Source organism: Mustelus asterias, chromosome 7 (genome assembly GCF_964213995.1).
Source record: "Mustelus asterias chromosome 7, sMusAst1.hap1.1, whole genome shotgun sequence".
NCBI lineage: Eukaryota > Metazoa > Chordata > Chondrichthyes > Carcharhiniformes > Triakidae > Mustelus > Mustelus asterias.
The window spans coordinates 65067152-65079620 of NC_135807.1; the positions used below are offsets into that span (position 1 = coordinate 65067152).

Genomic DNA, 12469 nt, shown 5'->3' on the forward strand with positions numbered 1-12469 from the left:
CTCCACACAGACAGTGACCTGAGGCCGGAACTGAACCCGGGTCCATGGCACTGAGAGGCAGCAGTGCTAATCACTGTGCCGCCATGCCGCCCCAAAAGCCTCTAACTTGCTGCCTCTCCCTGGTACTTTGTACTCTCTTTTCAAGGGTGGGAAAAGATATATAATGGCATATGCTCATCCGATAGATGAGTGCATATGGTGAGGGCGATTATGAGACACATTTCATAATGATGAGGGCTAACAGGAGTGATGAATGGACAGATGGGAATGCAAAGAATTGCCTAGAAAGACAAGGCCCTGCACAATAAGATAAGCGAGTCTGAGGAGTGATGCCATGGAATAGGCATTGACAAGGCTGATGCAAGCAGCTGGATCGTGGGCACAGTCAAAAACAAATGAATGTGTCACTGTACTCGCCTTCCCTAACTTGCTTGGGTCCTAAAAGCATTTTGAATTGAATCCAGCAGCATGGAACCATGCTTCTGACCTCCCTGCTATGCCAAACACCTTTCAGTCTCCACTGTAGGTTTCTTCCTCCCATCACTGGGGAAGCGCAATGCTCTCAGTCTGACAACCCCAGCTAAGTATCCAGGGATGCATCAATGAAACAAGGCTCAGCCTTTGTCATAGGTATTTTATTCAGGAACTTTCCTTTTTTGTGTCCAACTAGCATGTTGAGTTTCCTTTAAATACTAGAGTTGAGATTGCATCATGCGAGTTTACATGTCCAATGACACTGATTCGATGAGAAATCCAGAAGGAAGATTATAGTGAGATGACAGAATCAAAACACCATTAACAGACACGTTGCATTTACTTTCAGGCGCGCTATCAGAGAATCCTGAATGTTGTGTCTCACAAATTAAAATTTGAGCATAATATTTATTTATATATCACATGCTTCTGGCAGAAATATATTTCACGTAAAATTACATCAATAAATTGCTCAAGCTTCACAACAACATATCAACCCTAGAGTGTCTCAGAGGTTTGAAATACACCACATGTTACACGGCAGTGGTCTTCATTTTACAAAATAGAAATTTACCTGAGCTAATTCTTTTTGTTCATTCACCAGTCTGTTACAGCTGGCTATCATTTGATCCAGGGCATATAGGCGGTCCTCAAGTCCCTTAATTGCCTTCATATTCTGATTATCAAGTTTGGCAATTGTTTCACGACAGTCTGTCAAAAACGGCTGAAGAATTTCTGGATCAAGCTGAAAGCAAAATAAAGATGATGTTTAAATTGCTGTACAGAAGTAGGCAATTACATCCTCATGCAATAAATGTTTAACTTCTCAGTGACTGATGAAAGTTTTTGATTAAATTAATGCTTCTCATTGGTCTATAAATCTGTTATATCACGACAACTGCAACAATTACCTTTACTGAAAAGTGTGCCATTCAAACCCGTACTCCAACATATTTAAATATATACATTAATCCATTTTTGGCTGAGCTTTGTCAAATTGCCCTCTTTAGAACGTGTACCACTTCAAATTATTTTTCTATTTAAGAGGAGTAATGACTAAATTTACTGTTGAATATTGCAAGTATATGCTATCACTTATAGTTTGCTTTTAGCTTTAAGAAATGCATTACACTAGAAACCAGAAGTTTGAATCCACAAATGAAAAGCTTCAATTTCATAATATGACATCAAACACAAAATAAAGTCTCATAACCATGATATGAAAAACAGTGCCTGCTTATTTTCAAAATTTTGGATTAGTTAAATATTTAACATCTCAAAAACACTTACTCGATTCATTGAATCAAAGCATTTCCTGACCAGTGATTCCACGTCATTTGGTCTATCTTGTACATTAATCCAGTCCAATAAGGAGACATTAAAAAAAGTTTGTTCATCCATTTCTTCTTTAAGCTCATCTTCTCCTGCAGTCTTCGAAGTTCTCTCTTCACTGGTCTCATTGTCCTTTTCATCCTGTTGAACAACACTATTCTGTACAGAATGTTCAAATGATATGGAACTAGAGGACAATTTCCTGTTAACTGCCGGTTTAACAGAACAAAGTATAGAATTGCTGGATCTCTCCTCTTCAGTTTCTTCTTCTGGGCTTTCTTTTTCTGAAGGAAATTTCAGTCTTTCCTGACATTCGCGGTAACAGTGTCTGGTCAGGCACTCCAACAGTGGTATCTTAGCCATTACCAAGACTGCTGTGCCTAGGCTTAATTCATAACATAAAATAGTGCATTAGTACAATCTGTAGTAATTGAACAGTCCAGCACCAAACTGCTTGAAACATTTCCTGTGATACAGATTCAGCATTGGATCACCAACGATAGTTTCCCACCATCCATCCCATGACTGCAAAACCAAAATTTCTATAAAACCATACAGGGCAATCTGTTGGACAAGAGCTTTGCTTTGCATTTTGGAAAACATTCTCGACAAGAGTGGAAGCAGCAAAACCGCTCCAAAGGTAATTCAATTGCAGAAATGCCATACCTGTATGGATTTCTAAAGTTTTCTTTTGAACAATTGAAAAGACCGATGCTGGGTTACTTTAAAAAAAATAAATTCCTGTCCTCAGCCTTTTGTTTAAAAAAAATTTTCCAACTTGATTTTGAAAACCCTTTGGGTTTTTTTTTCATTTTTCTTACTCTATCCTTAAAGTTGAAAAGCCAACGCTCAGAATGGACCAGGTACACCCACATCTATTTCTTGCTTTCTCCAAAAACAAAATTAAAAATCCAATTCGTGGTCCTCACAAGAGAGACAAACAAGATCCAAGCTGATAAGATAAGGCACTGCACCCCATCTTGGGCTTGATCCAATGCTTGGTCTTAGCCAAAAGACCGAGGAGCGATACCACTTTAGTTTTAAGTACAACAAACTCTCTGCGCAAGATATTTAATGCCTTTAGGAACTGTTGCTATAATTTGAGCAAATAATACTTGCAAGTCATTCTATACTAATGAGTTACCTTCAAGTCAGGTTCCTTAAAATTATAAAATAACAGAAAATGCTAGATTAACTCAGTAGGTCTAGCAGCATCTGCAGAGAAACACAATTAATGTTTTCAGTCCATGTGACCCTTCTACAGAATTTGAAGAGTAGAAATATAAAAAATTATGTACTTGGAGAGGTGGGGCAGAATAGAATGACAGGGATAGGTCAAAACAAAGGAGACTGACAAAGGTCCATCTTACCTTTTGACATTAGCAGCAGTATTCAGTCCTTAAATGGCACCATTAAGACACCCCTTTGTCGCATGTCTATGATGCCTTTGCCTGGGGCAGAACATTTGAGCTATGAGAAAAGGCTAGATAGGTTTGGATTGTTTTCTTTAGGGCAGTGAAGGCAAAGGAAGGACCTGATTGAGGTGTACAAGATTATGAGTGCTATTGACAGCTATTCCCCTTATTTGAAGGGTCAATAATGAGGGGGTATAACTTTAAGATGAGGAGCTGAAGATTTAAGAGGGGATCGGAGCCTGGGTGGTGGGAGTCTGGATTGCACTACCTGGGAGGGTAGTAGAGGATGGAAACCTCACAACCTGTAAAAAGTACTTGGATGAGCATCTGAAATGTCATAACAGTCAAGGCTATGGGCCAAGTGCTCGACAGTGAGATTAGTGTACATTTAGTGTAGTTTTGTCGGTGCAGACTCAATGGGCTGAAAGACCTCTTCTGTACTGTATGATTATGGACTCTATCCCTGTCCTTCTATTCTGCCCCACCTCCCCAACTATACAATTCTTTACATTTCTACTGCTCTTCAATTCTGTAGAAGGGCCGTATGGACGCAAAACGTTAACTCTGTTTTTCATCCACAGATTCTGCTAGATCTGTTTTTCCAGAATTCTGTTTTCATTTCAGATTTCCAGCTTTTTTTTCCTATTTATTTTAAAAAAGTGATTTTTAAATTGCAGCATATGCTGCCAACTGCACACTAAATTGACAAGCGTTACATCAAATTAAAATAAGATCAACAGGTCCTAAAGGAGCAACTGATGAGGGCACCACTAAGCAGAGAGGACCAAAGATCTGGGTCATAAGAACCAATCAAATAGTACAAAAGACTGCTCAGATTGAGGCAGAGAAAGATTTCAGGCACAACAATTGAGGAGGAAGCTCAGAATGTATTGAAGGCAGCTGAGATAAAAGTTGCAAGGGGTAGTAGTGCCACCTAGTGTTTAAAAGCTAAACATTGTAGTGAATGGAACAGTCACCAATTCGATTATGGCAGTCAGTATCAGTTATGACCAGGCATTATTCACTTAGACATAAGATTTAATTACATAATGATGAGGAAGCAAGTGTGGCAACAGAAAATGCAGTCATCAGCCTTTTAAATATATTACTAGTCAATCTCCTGTAGCATTACAAAAGAGGAATCAAAACACAACGTGGTTTTCAGGTGAGCAAGAATTGGCTCAAAGTTTAAGGCATAATAGGGTACACATGAATTCAACCTAACATTCAATTTCTCCCCTGTTCATATTGCCAGTATTCTTTCCTATATAAAAAATGAAAAGAGAGTTCAACTTGTGGGAGGCAGAATTGAAGAAAGGGCCTCAACGAAATAAATTTAGGAATCAAAAGACATTTTAAACTAAACATGTTCAAAAAGAAATAGTTCTAAGTGATTAATTTCAATGAAAAATACTTCCACCCAAGAGAAGACTGGAAAATACATAATTATCCAAATGTAAGCTGAAATAGTACTGAGGTAAAGGGAGGATGAGTTCCTAGAATGGGTTCAGGAAAATTTTCTTCAATAATATGTTTCCAGTCCAATGAGGAAGGAGGCACTAATAGAACTGGTTCTTGGTGATGATGAGAGCCAAGTAGATCAAATGTCAGTAGGAGATATGATACAATGATCGCTACCCCCTAAAGTTTAAGCAGCAGGCCAAAAATAATTCCAGATTGAGAAAACTCAACTGCGGGAAAGCCAACTTCAATGGGGTAAGAACAGATGTAGGTGAAATAAAGAGTCAAAGGTTGGCAGGAAAAATGGTAACTGATCAATGGGTTACCTTCAAAGAGGAGATAATTTGGGAGTAGTTAAGGTCCATTCCCTAAAAGGGAATATGAGGCAAACAAATCCAGAGCTCTCTGGATGACAAATGAAATAAGTTAAAGAAAATGTGTGCTTATGACAGATGTCAGGTCGAAAATAAGATAAAGGAACAAGCTGAATATAAAATGCTCAAAGAAGTGAAGAAGCAAGAGAAACAACGAGGGCAGGAAGATACTAACGTAGAGGGGAATCCCAAAGTTTACTTTAAGTATACAAATAGTTTGATTTATTGTCACATGTATTAACATACAGTGAAAAGTATTGTTTCTTGTGCACTATACAGACAAAACATACCATCCAGAGAAGGAAACGAGAGAGTGCAGAATGTAGTGTTACAGTCATAGCTAAGGTGTAGAGAAAGATCAACTTAATGCAAGGTAAGTCCATTCAAAAGTCTGACAGCAGCAGGGAAGAAGCTGTTCTTGAGTCGGTTGGTACGTGATCTCAGACTTTTGTATCTTTTTCCTGAAGAAGGTGGAAGAGAGAATGTCCGGGATGCGTGGGATCCTTAATTATGCTGGCTGCTTTGCCGAGGCAGCGGGAAGTGTAGACAGAGTCAATGGATGAGAGGCTGGCTTGCGTGATGGATTGGGCTACATTCACGACCTTTTGTAGTTTCTTGCGGTCTTGGGCAGAGCAGGAGCTATACCAAGCTATGATACAACCAGAAAGAATGCTTTCTATGGTGCATCTGTAAAAGTTGGAGAGTCGTAGCTGACATGCCAAATTTCCTTAGTCTTCTGAGAAAGTAGAGGCATTGGTGGGCTTTCTTAACTATAGTGTCGGTATGGGGGGGACCAGGACAGATTGTTGATGATCTGACACCTAAAAACTTGAAGCTCTCGACCCTTTTTACTTCATGCCCATTGATGTAGACAGGGGCATGTTCTCCTTTACGCTTCCTAAAGTCGATGACAATCTCCTTCATTTTGTTGACATTGAGGGAGAGATTATTGTTGCTGCACCAGATTCGCGATCTCATTTCTGTACTGTCTCGTCATTGTTTGAGATCTGACCCGCTACAGTGGTGTCATCAGCAAACTTGAAAATTGAGATGGCGGGGAATTTGGCCACACAGTCATAGGTGTATAAGGAGTATAGTAGGGGGCTGAGAACACAGCCTTGTGGGGCACCGGTGTTGAGGATGATCGTGCAGGTGTTGTTGCCTATCCTTACTGATTGTGATCTGAGAGTTAGGAAGTTCAGGATCCAGTCGCAGAGAGAGGTGCTGAGGCCCAGGCCACAGAGTTTGGAGATGAGTTTCGTGGGAATAATAGTGTTGAAGGCTGAGCTGTAGTCAATAAATAGGAGTCTGACATAGGTGTCCTTGTTATCTAGGTGTTCCAGGGTTGAGTGGAGGGCCAGGGAAATGGCGTCTGCTGTGGACCTGTTGCGGCGGTAGGCAAACTGTAGTGGATCCAGGAAGTCCGGGAGGCTGGAATTGATTTGTGCCATGACTAACCTTTCGAAGCACTTCATAATGAAGTATGTCAGAGCCACCGGCCGATAGTCATTAAGGCACGCTGCCTGGTTTTGCTTAGGTACCAGGATGATGGTCGTCTTCTTGAAGCAGATAGGGACTTCAGATTGTTGTAAAGAGAGGTTGAAGATGTCTGTGAATACCTCCGCCAGTTGATCCGCGCAGGATCTGAATGCACGTCCGGGTACCCCATCCGGGCCAGTTACTTTCCGTGGGTTGATCTTCAAGAAAGCTGTTCTAACATCTGCAATGGTGAACCCAGATACAGATTCATCCAGGGTGCAGGGCATGCTCTCGCTGACCTCTTACTCAAAACGGGCATAGAATGCACTGAACTCATCAGGGAGGTGTGTTGGAGCCAGATATAGTAGAGTGACAAAAGGAATAGTAGGGCCAACAAGGACAAAAACAACTATTTCAAAATTTGCAGATGACAAATCTTGAAAGCATTGCGACCTGAGGAGGAAAGTGTAGAACTTCAAAAGGACATAGATAACTTGGTGGAAGGGCAGATAAGTAGCAAACAAAATTCAATTCAGAAAAATGAGAGTGATTCGTTTTAATAGGAAGAAATAGATGGGCAACATAAAATAGAGGGTACAATTCTGAAGAGGGTGCAGAAGCAAAGGGACCTTGGGCACAGTAAAATGGCTGACTCTTACTACCCTTTGAAAAAGCCTAGTAAGCGATTCAGTTGTATCAAATTGCACGAATATACGAAAATATACAAAATAAAACAGATCACTTTACATGGAGCTTGAACATAATGACACACCCAACCTAAAATCCTGCAATTCTGCATTGAAATTGGAAGGGCTATCGCAGAGAGCAGGCAATAGCCTGATGTAGTCATACACTGAAAATCATACCTTTCTGCCAATGTCCCAGACTCCTTCATTACCATTCCCAGGCATCATAACTTTAGGACAGACCCAGGGGTGATGGTGCAGTGGCACAGAGTCAGGAAGGGGTGACCCTGAGAGTCCTTAACATTGACTTGAGAGCCCATGCATTAGCGTGGCAAAAGCCAAATAAACTTCTTGCTGATTACAACCCTCTCTTAATTGATAAATCAGTGCTCCTCCAGATGAGCACCACTTTGAAGAAACAGAGGATAGAAAGGGCACTGAACATACTTTGAGTGAGGAACATCAATGTTCATGTTACTAGGAATCATTCAGGGGCAGCACTACTGACTGAGCTGTCGAGTCCTGGAAGACACAGGTGTCAAGCAGGGCCTGTGACAGGTGGTGAGTGAACAAGGGAAAACCTACTTCACCCTCACAAAGATGCATCTGTCCATGACAGTATGGTGAGAGTGACTACAGAACAGCCCTTGTGCAAACAGAGAATAGACTCAGAACAGCTCAGGCAGCTCAAAACTGACTATTCAAGAGAAGCTGTGGGTCATCATTAGCAGTAGAATTTTATTTTACCATAATCTACAACCTCAGGCTATTGGTTATTCCTCAAATCAACCATCATCATCAAGGTAGAGGACGGCACGGTGGTTAGCACTAGTGCCTCACAGCGCCAGGAACCCGGATTTGATTTTTGTTTTGGGTAACTATGTGGTGTGGAGTTTGCACATTCTCCCCATGTCTGCGTGGGTTCCTCTGGATATTCCAGTTTCCTTCCACAGTGCAACAATATGCAAGTCAAATGGATTGGCCATGTTAAATTGTCCCTTGGTGCCCAAAGCTGTGTAGGTTAGGTGGATTAGCCATGGTAAATGTGCAGGGTTACAAGGATATGGTGGAGGGGTCTGGTTAAGATGCTCTTTCGGAGAGTTGGTGCAGACTCGATGGGCCATATGGTCTCTTTTGGCGTCATGGGGATTCTATGGACCAATCTTAGTCTAATGAAAAGTGTAGAAGACTAGATGTGCCTAAACTGAGATGCCAATATGAAGAAGATGCAACATAGCATATTGCTCCTGTTGATAAGTCCTATTAATGGAAATGAGCAATTCCACAATCAATTGATGAGATCAAGGTTCTGCAACTTGCTACATTTAGTCAGATTGGATGAGCACCCTTCCCTCGATTCTGGCAGAGATCAGCATGTGAGCGGAAAAGCTAACCTCCGATAGCCAGAAATGTCATATTGATGATCCCAGCTTCCTCTATAGGTCTCCCAGCATCCCAGGCACCAGTACTTGATAGAACCATAGAGTCCCTACAGTACAGAAGGAGGCCATTCAACACATCAAGTCTGCACTGACTTTCAGAAAGAATATGCCCAGGCCGACACCCCCAACCTTATCCCCGTAACCCCACGCATTTACCATGACTAGTCCGCTTAGCATGCACATCTTTGGACTCAATTCACTTCACATGAATGAGATACAGCTGGGCATATTATTTATAGCAAAGGTTAGTGGCTCCCACAGACTTTGACCTATATTCCTAAAGACCTGTGCTCCAGAATGAATTTTGTATCTCAGCTATGCCCCCCTGCCTCCAAGCACAAATCCCTTTCTTAGTAACCATTGAACCCCACTCCTCCTTTCACCATGCTTTTATTTATTTATCTAAAGAGGGAACCCAAAGTTTTCTAATGTTCATTGCAAATCTGTTCACATACTCTTTGCTTCTCTTATTTGCTTTTCCAATTCTCCTCTGAATCCTCTGAGCCAGGTTCTCAGTCGCATTATCCACTTAACATCTTTCACTTTTTCTGTTTCAGCTTAACCATTCTCCTTTTCACTCTCCCTCATCCATCATCCAGGGAGCTTGAAATTTGTTTGTCCTCCCTTTCCACTTAATGAGAATATAGCTCGAGTCTGTCTGAACTCTTTTTTAAAGTCACAGTTTTACCTACCAATCTTTGATTCTAATTTAACAATTCTTAATTCATTGAAGTTGGCTTCATCTAGTTAATTACTTTTACTCTGGATTGTTCCTTGCCCTTTTCCATAGCCAACTTAAACCTTGAGACAATGATCCCTGGCAGCTAAAATTTCCTCAAACAACAAATTGCAATACCAGTGTTTCATAGATATTCTCCAATGTTGACCTCATTTTAATTCACTATCACTTTAAGGGCAATTAGGGATATACAACAAATGCTGGCTGATAATGCCCACATCCTGCAAAATATGTAAAAACTTCTGATAATTAATATGATCCTAGATACTAGCAAAAAGAAAAATGAAATAAAGCAGCTTAATAACATGCAGTAAATAAAGCTCATAATACATGTAAATATGAATGTGGCTTTTAAAGTACTTCGAAAAGAGTTATTTTTCTCATGTACGGTTCTCCATATTCCCTCAGTGAAGCTTCCTGCTCCCCACCCAGACATTGTAATCTGCTTCTCTTCCCACCATTACCCATCCACAACTCTTTCCAAACCCCCTCCCCACTTCCATTCATTCAAACTGCATCTGCAACATACCTCTTCCCAACCCTACTTCCCAGTTCACTCACTCAGCTGCCCCTCTTCGCAAACCCCATTGCCTCACTCATTAGTGCCTCTCTCTCAGCAGCCCCTTTCCCCAAAACCCTCTCCCGCAACACACCACCCATACACATACTTCCCAACCTCCTTCACCTCCACCATTCACTCAGCAGTCCCTCTTCCCAGCCCTCTCATCATCCCATTCATCAGCCTGCTCCTAAATCCCCTATCCTCACTCACTCAACAGCCGCCCTTCTCAAACTCCTGACTCATATTCACTCACTCAACAACCTCTCCCCAAAACTCTCCTGCACCACACACAAACAGGTCCCTTTTCTCAATCCACACCCATTCCACTTAATCAGCAGCCCTTCTTCCCAATGGGAAGAATCACTCAGCATCCCATCTTCTCATTACCCTTTACACCTCACTCATCAGACCCTCTTCCCAAATTCCCTAACCCCACCCACTCAGCTGCCTCTCCCAACCCTGCTGAAATTCAGGCTCCACCATTGCTCCCACTCCTCCTGGGCTTCCACCACACACTCAGCAGTACAGCGTGCCTTTCCATTGGGATAAGTGATGGCTCCTCCGAGCCTTTTCCCAGCCTCGTCATTGACAGAGATTTTCCAGACTTTGATGTTTCCCCCTCCAGGCTTTGGCAGCAATTGGAAATTGTGGTGGGGAGGCAGAGGTTGTAAAAAAATGGATGGAATTCCATTGTCCACAATTACAGATTCTGATCTCTTAATACACTCTTGGCACCATTCTCCTCTGCCTTTATCATCACCATTTACATTCTCTTTGTCTTTTTGTCTATGCCATTCTTATCAATTACAGCCCCTCCAACCCTTTGCCTTCGCCACCCCCTCACCCCCTCCATAGCATAAAGCTCGTCTGATTTTCCTGGTCTTCGACAAAGGGTCATCCTGACTTGAAACTTTGACTCTATTCTCTCTCCACAGCTGCTGTCGGACCTGCTGAGATCTTCCAGCATTTTCTGTTTTTGAATCAGAATTCCCTGCCTACTCTCCCATAATACACAATAACATTAAGCTAATTGAGTGATTTTGCATAATATATTAAAAAATGCAGACAATGCAATATGATTAAATCCAAGACCACCACTTACCAGAATGTGGCACCACAGAATAATGGATGCAGAATCAAATACAATATACACTCAGTTCCCAATCTCAACTACAGCACTGCAGATGAACTATGCATGCAAGTCTCATTCTATCACTTGTTACCAGATGAGAGCAAACATAGGTGAATCGCAGGAAGTGGGGTAGAGGGAGAACTGAAGGATTTATATTCTCAAAGAAAAAGAATGCCACGTGTCCATTGTTGTTTGGTCTCTATCATAACTCCCTATCCAGATTAATTAAGCCCTACGGAAATGAAACCACAATAGTGAAGTATTTTTCATTAAAAAGGATTGATGCAAGACACTTTTAAAATAGGCAATTCATAAACATGGCACGGAGACACAACCCAAATGTCTAATCCTGAATAAAAATTACACATGCATGAATCATGCATTTTAGCAAGTTGTAGTGAACTCCTAGGTGACAATGAGCTTCAATAGTATTATAGAATATCAAACATTCATAACTCATGAACACCTACTTTGTAAGTTTTTGCTTAATATCTTCCACAGAACGTTCGTAATTGCTGTATGCATTTTCAAACTTTGCCAGTAGCTTCTGAAAAGAATGGGTGCAGTCCTCCAAATTAGCCATAATGGCAGCCCAACCTTGATGCTGAAGGTGTTCATCGTGGACCAATCTTTCACAGAACGAACAAAGTTTCTTTGCTACTTCATACATCTCCTACCCAAGAAAACAAAAAACACAAAGAAAATGTGAGCTGATTTGTATGATGACTTAAGCATATAGATCAAAATGCATTGCAATATTTTCTTCTCCAGATATCTTTGCAAATATGCTGTCAATTCTTCAGATTTATATTCCTGATTCGCAATAACAATTTGAACAAAGATTTAATGACTTCTAATGAATAGGTTAACTGAAAAATATCAAGAATCTAACCAAACAAATCGATTATAGCATTTTTTAGGAACATCGGACCTGGGAGCAAGACTAAGTTATTCGGCCTTGCTGGGCCTGCTCTGGCATTCATTAATTAATTCATTCTTTAATGGCTGATCTGGTTGTGGTCTCACTTCACTTTCCTAACTGCTCCTCGATTCCCTTGTCTATCAAAAATCTGTAATTCTAACTTGAATAATACGTTCAATGACCCAGCCAGCCTCCATGCTTTCTGGAACCTCAACCAGATATGTAGCTGTATATTTGTTGAATGCACTTCTTTCTTCAAAGTGATTTAAGAATTGTAGATTTAAGACATAAATTGCCTTTCATGAATTCAAGGGCTTGAATTTTTAAATGGCTGTGCAGGTAAGAGCAGTAAGTCTGCAGCATTCTGCCACTAACTGGGATATTCACTTCTCCAAGACATTTTAGAACATGTTGGCTTGGGCCAGGAATAGTTACCCACAAGAGGCTTGGA

General features: G+C 41.1%; 1 protein-coding gene across 3 annotated transcripts in view; it reads right to left on the minus strand.

Annotated features, from left to right (window-relative positions):
- rb1cc1 (RB1-inducible coiled-coil 1) overlaps positions 1-12469 on the minus strand; it is a 167435-nt gene that overhangs the window by 125552 nt on the left and 29414 nt on the right. For all 3 annotated transcript variants that reach the window (XM_078216161.1, XM_078216158.1, XM_078216159.1), the window contains exons 5-7: positions 11567-11769; positions 1765-2191; positions 1049-1219 (exon numbers count right to left, since the gene is read on the minus strand). In XM_078216161.1, the coding sequence (XP_078072287.1) occupies positions 1049-1219; positions 1765-2191; positions 11567-11769 (801 nt within the window). The remainder of the gene's footprint in view (positions 1-1048; positions 1220-1764; positions 2192-11566; positions 11770-12469) is intronic.